General features: G+C 42.9%; 1 protein-coding gene across 1 annotated transcript in view; it reads right to left on the reverse strand.

Moving 5' to 3' along the window:
• Positions 1–1,299: 1,299 nt before the first annotated feature.
• LOC308495676 (ankyrin repeat domain-containing protein 26-like) overlaps positions 1,300–16,283 on the reverse strand; it is a 96,584-nt gene continuing 81,600 nt past the window's right edge. Inside the window, exons 19-21 of the mRNA XM_081080646.1 lie at positions 15,702–15,927; positions 4,764–4,813; positions 1,300–3,447 (exon numbers count right to left, since the gene is read on the reverse strand). Of these exons, the coding sequence (XP_080936772.1) occupies positions 4,781–4,813; positions 15,702–15,927 (259 nt within the window). The 3' untranslated portion in view covers positions 1,300–3,447; positions 4,764–4,780. The remainder of the gene's footprint in view (positions 3,448–4,763; positions 4,814–15,701; positions 15,928–16,283) is intronic.

Consider the following 16,283-nt stretch of genomic DNA (forward strand, 5'->3'; position numbering starts at 1 on the left):
GAGGGACGAGGCAAGGTAGAAGGCAATACCACTGCTTGTGTCAAGGCTCCATATGTGCTTATGATTGGTAATTCTAACATCACCCCTATTGACGGGGTCCAGTTTAATGTATCTTGTATACAGTGTACCTAAGTAATAGCATCAATTGGTCAAATGACAAAAGTAGAGCTGTAGTTCTCCACCGACCCTCTTTCATTATGGTACCTGTTAACATTTCAGGTCCTTGGTACTCGGACCTCAGAGGAGAATTCCCCTCCTTTCTAGCTCTTTTCCATTTGCTACTGCCTTTTGTAATAATCTTTGTTGGTGTTCCTCTATTCATGTGGTTTACTCCGTTGCTCAGAAAGGTAATACTCAAGGGCTTCATCGATCTCCAAACAAAGGTTCATGAGTTGAGATTATCTGCCCAGGTCCACCGTGTCGCTGACACCCGTGTATAAAGCCCCTACAATGGGTCGGCAGCCAAAGATGGGTAAGGATTTGGTAAGAATGTACATAACCTAAGACAGGAACCGTTCGCTAGAGGGATGGTCTCCTATGACGGGTAAATGGACATATCTGTACCAACCACCTAAGCCAGGCGCAACCCTTGTGTTAATTTTATATAAAAAAGGGGTACCTGTGGGAAACCGTGCTGAAGTGCTAGCAGGTGTTGTTTTGTGAAATGTTGAACCTTTGACTTCCTTGAGTGGTTTGTGCTCCCAGCGAGGCAAAACTTGCTACTCTGAGAACACAGAACCAGACTAGGTCAGGAAGTGTGGAGCTGGCCAAAAAACAGGCCCTTGTGTATTACCTTTATTGTAACTACTAGATTGCAGACAGTTCTGTTACTTTTTGATGCCCAGAGTATATAAGCTGCAAAAATAAACTTGGGCTGAGGCATTCTACTTAGAACTGCGGCAGTCTACTTAGAATTGCCTGCCCTCCCGATCCCATCTTTGTCTCTCTTCTTTTTTCTCAATCCTCACTCCCCACTTCAGGGACTGTTCGTCTCGTCGGCAGGCACCGACAGTTAGTGTAGCCACAGCAGTTATATTAGTGGCCAGTGGCTCACTGGTTACAGCTGACGGCCAACTAGTCAAAGCTGACGGCCATCCAACCACAGTTGATGGCCATCTACTACCTGAGCCAGCACCCCTCCACGTGAGGCCGAGAGCCTGGAAACTGCTCTCTGGGGCTCTGTCGTGCGGGGTACCCTGCTCGCTGCGCCATTTGTCGTGCAGGGTCTCAGCTCCCGCTCCCCGCCCAAGAACGCAGGACACGGTAAGGCCAAAAAGGAACACCCACGGAGCCATAGATAGGGGAGTCAAACCAATATATTCTCGCTGGCGGCTGGGCTGGAGACACAGGAAGTAGGATCTACATAATCTGCCTAACAGCAGTCCGCGCTTGCCAGCCACCATCTTCTTGCTAGCCCCTATTCCTTTTTGCTAGCATAGCCACAGCCGTTATATTAGTGGCCAATGGCTTACGGGTTACAGCTGACGGCCAACTAGCCACAGCTGCTGGCATCTGATCACAGTTTATGGCCATTTACTACCCGAGCCAGCACCTTTCTATGTGAGGCCGAGAGCCTGGAAACTGTTTTTTGGGGTTTTGTCCCCACACTCCACCCCTACAGGTTCTCGCCTCACAATCTACGCGACAAGTGTCTTCCGCGAGGGTCCCTGTGCGAGGAGCCTGGAGGTGAATGCAATATCCTGGACACAGCCAGGCTCTCTGAGCACAGCCAGGGTTTCTCAGGGCACCACCAGTACTTCTGGGCACAGCCAGACTTCCTGGGCTTCTTAAGGTACCACCAGTCTCCCCGGGCACAGCCAGGGTTTCTCAGGGCACCACCCCAGTACTTCTGGGCACAGCCAGACATCCTGGGCTTCTTAGGGTACCACCTGTTTCCCCGGGCACAGCCAGCTTTTCTCAGGGCACTGCCACTCTCTCTGGGCACAGCCAGACTTCCTGGACACAGCCAGGGCCTCTCAGGGCACTGCCACTCTCTGGGCACAGCCAGACTTCCTGGACACAGCCAGGGCTCACAGGGCACTGCCACTCTCTCTGGGCACAGCCAGACTTCCTGGACTCAGCCAGGGCCTCTCAGGACACTGCCACTCTCTGGACACAGCCAGACTTCCTGGACACAGCCAGACTTCCTGGACACAGCCAGGGCCTCAGGGCACTGCCACTCTCTCTGGGCACAGCCAGACTTCCTGGACACAGCCAGGGCTCTCAGGGCACTGCCACTCTCTCTCTGGGCCTCTCGGGGTACCGTGCTGGAACAACAGTGGCTCACATCAAGGTGCTTACATATTATCAATGGTGGCCAGTCAAGACACAAAAGCAAACATCCGCCAGTCCCACTACATGATGGTATGTTCCCAAACAGTCAAGCGTCCATTAAATCAGGGATAGAAGGCAATTCCTCATAGTCCATAGTCATTCGCCAGGGCTGTCCTGGGGGTGAGGGATGACCTTGACCTCACCCTCATCTCACAATGAGGACTCAGCAAGCGTTTCCTCCTGGGACAAGTCCCGCATCCAGGCTGCGTCAGCAAGCAGTTCCCAGCCCACAGGGCCGCAACAACCTTCGCTTTCTCCGCTTTCTCCGGCCTCTGCTGGTTGGGGAACCATCCACATCTTCCCACCGCTCCACGGAAATCGAGCTCTCCGGCAGCTGCTCCTCCTGGTCTTCCTCAGACTGAGCTTTCATACGCACAAACTGCTCCACTGCCCTTCGGAGAGCTTTGGCCAGCACCGTATCCTGCCGACTACGCCATGTGTCACGCGGTGGACCCTGCTCGCTGCGCCATTTGTCGTGCAGGGTCTCAGCTCCCGCTCCCCGCCCAAGAACGCAGGACACGGTAAGGCCAAAAAGGAACACCCACGGAGCCATAGATAGGGGAGTCAAACCAATATATTCTCGCTGGCGGCTGGGCTGGAGACACAGGAAGTAGGATCTACATAATCTGCCTAACAGCAGTCCGCGCTTGCCAGCCACCATCTTCTTGCTAGCCCCCATTCCTTTTTGCTAGCATAGCCACAGCCGTTATATTAGTGGCCAATGGCTTACGGGTTACAGCTGACGGCCAACTAGCCACAACTGCTGGCATCTGATCACAGTTTATGGCCATTTACTACCCGAGCCAGCACCTTTCTATGTGAGGCCGAGAGCCTGGAAACTGTTTTTTGGGGTTTTGTCCCCACAGGCTCTGTCCCCACAACATATGATACAAAAATATTTTCCTGTAATAAGGATTTCACATGCCATATATTTTGGGATACAATTAACATGTTGTTTAAACAGCCCAGTAAATACACTTGTACTATTTATATTTTAGAGCTTATACTTTTTTTTCAAATTGTAGACGATTTCTAGTTTTATATTCTCAAGTAGATTATCAATAGGTGATAGAGGAACTTTTCGATTGAATTTAGATTCAAATTCAGCAGGAGCTGGAAAGAAAAAGACAGAATTATGTTCTTTAAAATACAACTAAGTATAAGTGTTAAGAAGAATGAGAAAACCTCTAGATGAGGCCACAGCTCACAACAGGAGATCATATTCAATACAGTTTGCCCACGGCTGCACACTGACTTGACTGCTATTGTGGCCAAGTATCAGAGCTTCTGGTTGTCTCATCCTTCATTCATTTATAAACAAGGTCGTACGACAAGCACTGAAGTTACAAGACGAAGATGACACGGTCCAGCCCTGACCCATCATCTACTATAAGCTGAAGGAACAGATGAACAGGCAATTTCCATTCAGAGGCCCCTATACCATACAAATGCACAACAGGACGCCAGTGGGACCCACAAAAGGGACATCCCAGTATTGATTGTCTGCTCTCTGGTGGAGGTGACATGGATGTTGATGCCTGAAGGACAAGGACAGAGGATGCCAGAGAGAGGGAAGACGCAGATGCGAAGACTAGTGTGGGGGAGAACACTACGGAACGAGAAGTAGTCTGGTTTAGCTAGATGCTAGAGCAAAGGGGCAAACGAGGGTTGGTAGCAAGATATAGGCTGAGATGTTTGGTGAGAACTACATTGATTTGGGTGTTTTCATTCCATGCAAAGCAATGTGGAGTTTCTCCTGAGGGTACATGGTAAACTAATGACAAAGTAAATGACTGGAGATTTAAATGTCACCCATCAGGTGACAGCTACAGTGTTTCCTCCAAAAATAAGACTAACCAGAAATTAAGCCCTAATGCGTCTTTTGGAGCTATAATTAATATAAGACCTGGTCTTATTTTCGGGGAAATATGGTAGCTTGGCCCTTCTAGGAGGTACCGTATTTCCCCAAAAATATGACCTGGTCTTATATTCATTTTTGCTCCCAAAGACACATTAGGTATTATTTTCCGGTTAGGTCTTATTTTCGGGGAAACACCATATATGAACAGTAATTGCTTAAGTATCACTAGATAAGTCTGGTTATTGGGCCTCATATCACTGGCAAAAACATAAAAGTTGATGAAGCCCCGTTTTCAACGTGCAGGTGGAAAGTTCCATAGGGATGGCAGAAGAAAGGAAGGGGACAGGCCAGAAATAAAAAGAGATACATAGACTCTTGAGATATTACTCATATGACCTTGTCTTCACTATGAATGTTTATGCTTTCACCTTTTTTATTTGCTAAGGCCAAGAAAATATTTAATGTAGTATCTATTATCAGAACATGGAAAGGGATGCCATTTAATATTTACATTTTATTCCAGAAATCAATGATATCTAACTTGAATTAATACATTTTGGCAACATACCGTCTTTGTATAGTTCTTTAGTTTTTTTTTTCCTGGTACTCCAGCAGCGACTGAAATAAATCAAATCTTATTATAGCATTTAAGGTAAACAAGAGACTTTATTGTAGAAATGATATATCTTATGAAATGTGCTGTTTAAATAATGCCTTTAGAGAATAGACTTAACGTATGATTTATATAAATACAAAAAAGTTTAAAAATGAATAACATAAATTACTGCTTATTTTGATTGTACATAATAGAGACCATCTATATGAGATGCTATTTAGATTAATCTGACCAACAGTGCAATTGATATTGGTCTACCTAAGATACATAATTTCAAAAGAGTGACGTTTGATTTGATTGGTACAATGAAGTTTAAACAAGTCAAGTCATATTTTACACTGAATGCATTACTTTGCAATTTTTAGAAAAATTGTCCTTTATAAATGTTTCTTGTTCTTTGTTTTTACTTTAATGGACTTTTACTTAAAATGAGCTTTCCATTCTTGCACTTCTAGAAAAGTAATCTTAAGGTGTATTCTAGGCTATTCATTTTTCAGCATAGAACCTTAAAGACATAAAATGATGAAAGTGGTACTGTGCCGTCATGTGAAAATTCTACTGACAGAAACAATAACCAAAACGATTTTGCAGTCTATGACTGAAACATTACCGTATTCGTATGCACAGAAAGATTTCCGTAAAGCTGCTTGAATAAAGTATGACCTAGAGCCAGTTTTCAAATTTACTTTCTCATTTATGACTTTGTAGAGTTAGAAACAAAAAATAATATATAATTTTTAAATGTGACTTTGTTCCTTAGAAATCAGGTCCAATTTTCGAAACACTAAAATAGCTCTAGTTATAGTCTATTTAATTATGAAATGTGTGGGAGTATTTCAAACTATATTACAAGTGTCCCAGTCTAGAGTGGTCTTACTGAAACCTTTCTTCTGAAAGCTATCCTCTCACAAAATGTCCAAAGTAGTGCTTAAAATAATATCCAGAAACTAATAGACACTATGGTGACAACAATGTGACAGCCAATCCTTGTACAAATTTAGGGGGAATGTGGGAAACCGTGCTAAAGTGCTAGCAGGTGTTGTTTTGTGAAATGTTGAACCTTTGACTTCCTTGAGTGGTCTGTGCTCCCAGCAAGGCAGAAGTTCCTACTCTGAGAACACAGAACTAGACAAGGTCAGGAAGTGTGGAGCTGGCCAAAAAACAGGCCCTTGTGTATTACCTTTATTGTAACTACTAGATTGCAGACAGTTCTGTTACTTTTTGATGCCCAGAGTATATAAGCTGCAAAAATAAACTTGGGCTGAGGCATTCTACTTAGATCTGAGGCATTCTACTTAGAACTGCGGCAGTCTACTTAGAATTGCCTGCCCTCCCGATCCCATCTTTGTCTCTCTTCTATTTTTTCTCAATCCTCACTCCCCACTTCAGGGACTCTTCTTCTCGTCGGCAGGCACCGACAGGGGAAGACAAATTTGTTTTCCAATATTTGCATAACACTTTTTTTTGTGAATGGCTTGATAGAAAGGGCTTATAACGTGAATAATGTGACAACAACATCACCAGACAGGCCGTGTAAAATCAATAACTAAATACCATAGAAAGGGAGAGGACTTTCATGAAACAGTTTTAAGTTATTGTTAATCAACAATATAAAATGTAAATCACATTTTTACACGACTTGAATTAAGGAACTACCAATGTAGCGTTATTATTTTCCCCCAAAACAGCTCTTTTCTTAAATATTTACTTCAGCACTTTCTGTCGTGTTTCCCTGAAAATAAGATGTAGCTGGACCATCAGCTCTAATGCGACTTTTGGAGCAAAAATTAATATAAGACCCGGTCTTATTTTAACATAATATAAGAATGGGTCTTATGTAATATAAAATAATATCAGACCAGGTCTTATACTAATTTTTGCTCCAAAAGACACATTAGAGATGATGGTCCAGCTATGTCTTATTTTTGGGAAACACGGTATGTTTATTTCTAGGTGAGGAGTGTGTTCAGATGGTGGAAGTAGCTTGAAGTCCAACATTAATAAGGACAACATATCTGCAGTCTTATTATACTTTTCCATTTATCAAATATATAGAAAGGTGAGAAAATTATACACAAAAAAAATGTATCAGCAAACTTTAATTCAAAGGATTTCAACTAGAAGGATTTTCTCATTACTGGCAGTTCTTACTAGACTACGTCTCGGAGAAAGCTCAGGTTCCACTGGGGACACCCACGGGATAGCACAGCTTAGGAGTCTGCATCCCTCCTTTAGCTAGGTAGCTCTACACGTCTCTGCTTTGGTTTGTTTTGTGTTAATTGGGGACTACTGAGGAACAGTTTGCTTTTCCCGGATGTCAAATTGTTCTTTTTTTCAATCTAGTTGTGGATGGTGCATCTCACTGGCCAATGTGGGACTTGAACCGGTTACCTTGGTGTTATGGGCACCTCGCTCCAACCACTGAGCCAACAGGCTCCCCACCAGCAGCCCAATTCCAAGCTCAACCCATTGCTTCTCACGGGTCTATGTGGGAATGGAACTGTCAACCTTGGTGTTATGAGCACAGTGCTCCAACCACTGGGCCAACCGGCTGCCCACCATGGTTCATCTCCAAGTTCAAGCCATTGTTTTCAATCTAGCGGTGGAGGGTGCAGTTCACTGGCTCATGTGGGAATCGAACCCACAACCTTGTTGTTAAGAACTTGCACTCTAACCAACTGAGGCATGTGGCCACCCTTGGTCTCTGTTTTTATATACCGTGTTTCCCCGAAAATAAGACCTAGCTAGACAATCAGCTCTAATGCATTTTGGAACAAAAATTAATTAAGACCCGGTCTTATTTTACTATGATATAAGACCGCGTATGACATATGATATGATGTGACGTGATGTGACCGGATCTTACATTAATTTTTGTTCCAAAAGACACATTAGAGCTGATTGTCCGGCTAGGTCTTATTTTTGGGTAAACACAGTAATTACACAAAAAAAATTTTCTCAAAGAACGGTACTATTCTTTGATAAAAAGAATATTTTTCAGGTCTGAAAGTCACTGATTTAGTGAAAGTCCCTAATTTTGCATAAGAGGCAACCAAGACTCACAGAGATTACATAGGTCACCTGAGGTCACCAAACCAAGGAGCTGCGGGCCAGGAATGGGATAAGTCTCCCTATTGAGGCTAGCCTGCTATGCCAGCTACTACCTCATATTCCGGAAAATTCCATCAATTTCTGAGTACAACTCAAAGAAAATGAATATGCAAAACTTTGTCATGTAGCTCAATAATGTTAAAGCATGAGAAACAAAATAGTAGCTTTCTAACTCAAGTATTATCTTTAAAGTCATTATTAAAAATAAAGACAGATTAACATCACAAGTCCTATTAGCAGTAGTCAAACACACTCAATTTATAAAGCATAAACATTTCTAAACACAGAAAAGGGAACTTGAAGGAGAAAATCATGAGTTAAAGAAAGCAAACTCAAGTTGAGGAAATTCTTCCTTAAAATGACTTGTCTTTTCCTCAGAATCAAATTTGGCTGACCAATATAAACCAACACAGGTAATATTCATGGTGGGGGTTAAGTATAGCGAAATGGGAAACACAAAACAGATTTCTCTTTACCATCTAGTGCACTTGTGTCCAACCTCACATCATCACAACTGCATCATCAGTCTTTCCAGTGTTCCCTAGTGATTTGGGACACTTATCTCTGGATCTTGACAGAGTGGGGCTTTTCCATCTCTTATTCAGCCTTGCATGATTGGGCAACCCAACGCCTCACAAGGGAACAACGTTGGCCTTGGAATGAGGGCATTGACTTTAACATAAACAATTTTCCAATTTATGAGGAAATACTGAAAACTAAACACCTCTTTCCTACCAAAAAATAATTAAAGGAAAAATGTCCACAAGCATATTCTCTCTCATTGCTTCTGCCTTTACACTCTTTCATCTTCTGATTTCTGTGGTGAAACCACTGTGAACATTTTAATTGTGCATCATGCTTAAGAATTTACAGAAGCGTTGGCCATTCACTTTCTTTTTGTACCCAGTCCTTCCTCCAGGTTCACCACTTTGAAGGACTTGGACTCCATTTAGCCGAAGGGCTGTCCGAAAATCCTTGGCTTTGTTCTCCTATAATTTATTAAGGGGAAGCTAAATGAAAACACAAGGTTGGAGCCCCATTTAGCACAGGCCTGTGCTATGTTTCTCTGCATTAAGAAGGCCACAGTTGTTAGATGTGGGAGGGGGTTGGAGATGGGGGGAAGGGTGAAGGGATTGGGGGGCGGTTGGTGACCACAGGATGGCCTCAGGGTCTTTTGAGAATTACTTTGGGGAACTTACTCAATAGTGTTTGGGGATTTTGTTGGGTGTCCGATGGACATGTGTCCTGTTTGGGAGACCACCTCAGGGATGCGGTGGATGCTTGGTCATGGCATTGTACACCAGAGACTGGACATTAATGAATGCCAACTATAAATTTATGTGTATAATGTGATGGCTCGGTGTGAGGTCGGGGTGGTGGTGGATGGGGGGAGGGGGGTTCACGTTGTGAGGGATGTAAAAATAAAATAAAACTGAAAAAAAAAAAAAGGAGGCCACAAAACACCATCAAAACCACAAACCACCCTGCATTGATCAAAATGGATATTCTTTGGAATGATGTAAACATCATGTCAAGAGAGACAACCCCTTTCTATCTCCACGATATCTACAACTCATCGGGCATCTATAGCCCAAGAAAGGATCTTCTGCTCAACACACTACGATTCCTTAAAACACCACGCATCTGTAAAAGGGAAGGAGGGTGCACTGGATGTGAAAGGGAGGCAGGATGGAGGAAAGCACAGGGACAGCCCACAGCTGCAGTTCCAGGGGGACAAGGCTGAGCCTGAAGCCCCAGCAAAGGCAGTGGTGGTGGAGGGGACGGGGTGCAGCTCCCACATCACTGCCCAGGGGAGGCTAAGTGGGGCAGCAGCAGCATCCCCCCACCCCTCTCCAGATGCAGCAGTGCTGGCACCACCAGGGACCAGTAGCAGCAGCAGAAACAATTCTCCAGTCTCACGACCACACACAGTGCTACCAGTAGACATAGGGAACCAGGTAGCAGCTCAGCGGGCTCAAGAACACGCTCCCCTCAACCACCCACTTCCCCCACCTGCTTGGTGGTGGTGACCAGAGACCCTGGAGACCTGGATGCAGTTGCAACACCCATCTCCCTGGTCACCCAGGCTTGGACTCCCACACCCACAGCTAAGCCCCCGCCCCTGGATCCCCCATACTCAAGGAGCACCTGTGGGAGAAAACAGAAATTACACTCTTGTACCATCTACTGAAAACAAAAGAAAGACCTCTAACTATATACCTGTTTAATTGTTCAAATCGAAATGTACCTACATAAGAAAGTATTCACTACTTCAAATGTGCCTGTAGAGGAACAAGCCACTCAGCAGCATGAAGAAGCAAGGTGACATGGTTAACACTGAGAGAAGATGACACTTCTCCAGAAACCAAGTCAAAGTTACGGAAGATTGTGATCTCTGTGACCGAGATTTCAAAACAGCAGTCATGCTCTCTGCTCATCACACAGAACAGCTAAGAGACTTGTAGGAGGATGACTTGAAGGTGGGCAAACTGGGCGAGCAGGGGAAGTGGGAAGGGAGACGTGGCCCGCATCCATGGATGCGGAGGTGCAGGTGGTCCCAGGACAGAACAGAGACCACAAGAGCCAGGAGGTGGGCTCTTTCCCTGTGTCCCACAGCTCATCTCCCTGCCCAGAGAGCAGCATATCAGAGTTTGAGGCAGTCACCTCAGCTGAGACCTCCAGCTGGGCCCTAGGTAGGACAAAGGAAGTAAACACCATACCTGGGCCCCTCCCCCGACTCTCCCAATCCTACCCCCACCCTTCCAGAGACTCACGCTGGCCCCTGATCTGAGGAGTAGTGTCAGATTACAGAGGACCCATAGTGCTCAGGATCTGGGAGGACCCGGTTTGTAGCTACTGCGACCCAGGGAAGAAGCTGGGAAGTGTGTGACACTGCTGGGCTGAGAGAGAGAAGACTCCTCCATCCCCAGTCCCCACCTTCTCTGACCTGCCCAGGGCAGGGCAATTACAACTGTGGAGACATGCCCAGGGGTTAGCAGTAGGCAGCAGTCGCAGCTCTGGGCTTTCAGCAGCTCAGAAATCTCCCACCACACACGCACACATGCACGCACGCACACACACACACGGAAGGAGTGACCTAAGACTCAGGAGACCTGGGCACAGGGCTGGTTGTGTTACTCTCAGTGCGCATATGTGCAGGCAAGAGCAGAAACTGCACTGACTTTGTAGAAACTACCATCCAGACCCGATAGCCCCACTCATCTACATCTGCCGTCCCAGGGTCACTCTGGGCACCAGGTGACCGGCTCTGCCTGAACAATACACAGAGGACTCTCTGGTACAGCAGAGGACGGCCTGGAGATTACTTGGTGGGCTTAAGCCAAGACTGGCGCTGCGTTTTTTGTTTTGTTTTGTTTTTGTATCTTTGATATTTTTGCCTGTGTTGAGTGTGGGTTACTGGTTGTTTTCACACGTGAGTGTATTTGGTTTTGACTTTGTTGTTGCTGTTGTGCTTGGTGATTGGCTTTGTTCTGAAATTGCCCTACACCAGGGCCCAGCCCAAGAGTCACAAGATTCAACACCTCCTGACACCAACTCCAGACCCAACCAGAGTATTATTGGGTTTGACCTACAAGTGACACACCCAGAGGGAATTCTCTACAGGCACAAGAGCCCATAGAGGCCAAGTCTAATTGGAGTGGTCAACCCTCACGCAGCAGATCATCCACCGAGGGCAGAGCTAAGTCTCACAACTAGGCAGCCTAGGATCAACCCCACCTACTGACCAGCCAAAAGCAATGAAAGTTCAACTTTACACAGGACAATATACACAACACCAGGGTCACCTTTGGAGCACACGCACAGGAGAATAGGGAAGTGGTGCAAGTCAGATATAAAGGACACACACTACATAAGATAACCCAGCAAAGACCGAGAATCCTAGGGGATCTACCTAATACATCGAAGCAAACACGGAGAGTCAACCAGAATGGGGAAACAAAGAAACATGTCCCAAATAAAAGAACAGAAGAAACCTCCAGAATTGGAACCAAATGAAATAGAGGTAACCAATCTATCAGAGACAGAGTTCAGAACACTGACGATAAGAATGTTTAAAGAGCTTAGTGACGACATAAAGAAGGATAGAGAAATCATAATGAACAACCAGTTAGAACTAAAGAATACAACAAGTGAAATAAAGCACACGCTTGAAGGAATTACCAGTGGGTTAGATGAGTCAGAGAATCGAATCAGCGACTCAGAAGACAAGTTAACAGTGAACACACAAGCGGACCAAAAATAAATCCACGCCTATATGGCCATTTAATCTACGACAATGGAAGCAAGAATTTACGGTGAGGTAAAGACAGTCTTTTCAATAAATGGTGCTGGGAAACCTGGACAGACACATGCAAAAAGATGAAGCTGGACCACCTCCTTACACCATATACAAGAATAAATTGAAAATGGGTCAAAAACTTAAATGTAACATCTGATACCATAAAACTCCTAGAAGACAATATAGGAAGCAACTTTACATATATTACCCGGAGTAAGATTTTTACTGATACATCCCCTTGGGCAAGGGAAGTAACAGAAAAAATAAACATATGGGATTACATCAAACTAAACATTTTTTTCACAGTAAAGGAAACCATCATTACAACAAAAAAGGGTCCTACTGAATGGGAGAAGATATCTGCCATTGATATATCCAAACTTTATTAAAAAACTCACTCAACTCAGCTCCGAAAAAACAATCAACCCAATTAAAAAATGGGCAGAGGACATGAAGAGACATTTATCTAAAGAGGACATACAGATGGCAAACAGACATATGAAGAAATGCTCAACCTCACTAACCAGCAGAGAAATGCAAATAAAAACCACAATGAGATACCACCTCACCCCAGTCAAAATGGTTATCATCAATAGATCAACAAACAACAAGCGCTGGCGAGGATGTGGAGAAAAGGGAACCCTTGTGCACTGTTGGTGGGATTGCAGATTGGTGCAGCCACTATGGAAAACAGTATGGAGGTATCTCAAAAATCTGAGAATGGAACTACCTTATGACCCAGCAATTCCACTCCTAGGCATCGATCCGGAGAAATCCAAAACTCTAATTCAAAAAAATGTATGCACCCCTATGTTTATTGCAGCTCTATACACAATAGCCAAGACATGGAAACAATCAAAATGCCCATCGGTAGACGACTGGATTAAGAAACTGTGGTACATTTATACAATGGAGTATTACGCAGCCATAAAGAAGAAGGAAATCTTACCATTTGCAACAATATGTATGGACCTAGAGAACATTACGTTAAGTGAAATAAGTCAGACAGAGAAAGACAAATACCTTATGATCTCACTTATATGTGGAATCTAAAGAAAACAATAAATGAGTGAACTAATCAGAAACAGTCTCAGAGACACAGAGGAAAAACTGAAGGTTGCTAGATGGGAGGGGGGTGGGAATAAGGGGGAAGGTGAGGGGATTACAAAGCACAATCGATAACCCCAAGATTGCCATGGGGATACGAAAGTCAATTTGGTGAATGTAATCAATAATGTAAAGATTTTGTAGGGTATCTGATTACACTTGTCTCATTAGGGAGAGCACCTCAGAGATGATGTAGATGCCTGACAACTGCACTGTACACCTGAAGCTGAAGCTGAACAATAATGAATGTTAATGTTAACTACAATTGTTATACACACACACACATATACATGTATGTATATATATGTTTACAAGAAGTAGAGTACAGCCTGAGGGATAGAGGCAGTGGAAATGTAATGGCTGTATGTGATGTCAAAGGGGTCGTTGATGAGGGGAGAGGGGTCATCATTATGTGAGGCATACAAATTATAAATGTGTAACTATTACATTGTTTTGTACACCTGAAACTAATAATAAAAAAGAGTTAAAAATAATAATACTCATTCACTGAAAAAAAAGAAGACACCCAGAACTAGTTTCTGCACAGTGAAACAAACAAACCAAAAAAAATAGCACTTCTTGATGACTTTCAGGCACATATATAACACCTGTCAATCAGCAATCTGGCCCTCAGCTTAAAATAACCCAGTTCAACACAGTCGAGTCATGGCCAAAGAGAAACAGGGCTGAACTATTTTCAGCTGTAGCCCCAGCAAGAAGCTGAGTATATTATATACTATATTATATAAAATACTATATGTCAATAGTCAAAAGACATACAGTATTTACTTCTAGGGCCAAAGAGTAGCACGAACCAGGAAAAGCTTGTTCACCTGAAACTAACGACATACATTATACTTCACTTAATTTTTCAAATACAAAGGAGATAACAGACTCTCTGCCACATATTATATACTCCCCCATGAAAGAATTATTATTTCATTATCCTTTTTATGCCTACTGCTGCCTAGAGAAAAAAAAATCAAACTCACTTAAAGCCCTCCTCAATTTGACCTCTACTAACCGGTTTAAACTAATTTTCTATATTGTATGCTGCATATAAATTAGACCAATTGTTCCGAGCAGATGATTTGTGCTTTCCTTCCTGTATTCTCCATGTTGCTTAAATGTAACAAACATTTTGGAGGGTAAAACAAAACAAAGTCACAGCATGAAGAATGTCACTGAGATATAACAACACTCACAGGCAGTTCAATGAGTTCAGGAGTAAAATTAATGACCCGGAGGAGAACTTTATCAAAGAGATGGAAACTATGAAACAGAACCGAACAGAACTCCTGCTGGTCAAGAACTCAAGAATGAGTATTTTTAACAACCACGTCACACGAAGAAAACGAGTTGTGATTTAAAGACTCCCTAGCACTGCCACCTTACTCATCAATTACCCAAATGCTGTCAAGACATATAGACATAAGTGAACTTCATTTTAAACATTCAATTATTTGCTTAATGTCCCTATTTAGAATATGTACAACTGTGAAGCAACTCATTTTAAAACACTGAAATAGATAGTGCTACGAATAAAATAAAAATTAAGGATATACTCTCTTGTTAGAAGATAACATTAACCATAAAAACAGAGACTAATCTTTCTGCAGTATTATAAGTTTGCCGAATTAATAAAAAGGATTATATCTGTTTCATTTAATAATGAACATCCATTTGTGGTTAGGTGTTTGGCCGGCCATCATTCACTTACACTTAGGGGAAGAAAAACTGGGATGCACAAAACTTTAAAATTTTTATGAATCATCTCCAACTAAAACCAATTAAGAAGCCAAAGCATCTCAAAGCATACCATTGGTTATTAGGCAATGATATTTAACATCTGTAATAAAATTTAAAGGCAAATTTTCAAGCATTTTAAATGTATCACTTTAGTTACATTTATTAAATAATAATAAATAACTCTTAACACATGAGAGCTCTAGGGACTTAAAAAAAGATTGTAAAATTTCTGTCTCTTTTCTATGCATATTAGCACACATAATTATGCCTTTTACCTCGTGTGCATTAGTCAATGAAACAACTCAAAATTTCATCAACGACAAACAAAGAAACAAAAACTCTAGACACAGACAACACTTAATGGGTGAGGGGGGAGAGAGAGAGGTAGAAGAGGGAAAAAGGGGTCAAATACATGGCGATGGAAGGAGAACTGACTCGGGATGGTGAACACACAGTGAAATATATACATGATGTATTATGGAAATGTACACTTGAAACCCATATGATTTCACTAACCAATATCACCCTAATGAATATATAAGACAAAACAAAACAATATTATATCAAAGAAATAAAAAAGAAAGAAATCTGAAACACAAGGGAAAGAAGCTAATATAACTAACCTTGGGACAGTAATACCCCATGATGTCATTTGAAGCCCGTGCGGTTGACTTAGGAATCACCAAATTTTCTCTTGGAGCAGGATTTCCACTGAGGAGTAACTCAGTATTCAAACTTCCAACACATGGTGGCTCAAGGACTCCCCTCCTAAGAGCAGTGCTGAGAAACTCCTTGGGCTGTTCCTTTGCCTGAAGATCGGTTCTAGCCTCTGCCAGTCTTTCATTAGCACTGTGAAGATTGTAAAACACAAAGCTTTGAATTTTATTTTTCCTGAATGACTTGCATTTTTTTCAAGCTGCCATAATAAATAGTAAAAGAAATTTCCCATTAAACAGCATTTTAACATTGAAAATGCGTCAGGGCAGACCTAGCATGCACAAGGATAGGTTTCAAATTATCCTAAACAAGCACATATGTTTCTATGGGGACGCCAGACTAAGAAGAAATTCAAAGTAGGGAGGGGAGGAAACGGGCTATCAGTGACATCCACGGCTTCACAGATAATACTTGCTGCCTTCTGCAATGGCTGAACCAATAAGATTCTTGAGGATTGCCATGAGACGTACATAGCAAACGAGTTTAGA

This window comes from Rhinolophus hipposideros (genome assembly GCF_964194185.1).
Source record: "Rhinolophus hipposideros genome assembly, contig: HAP1_SCAFFOLD_95, whole genome shotgun sequence".
NCBI lineage: Eukaryota > Metazoa > Chordata > Mammalia > Chiroptera > Rhinolophidae > Rhinolophus > Rhinolophus hipposideros.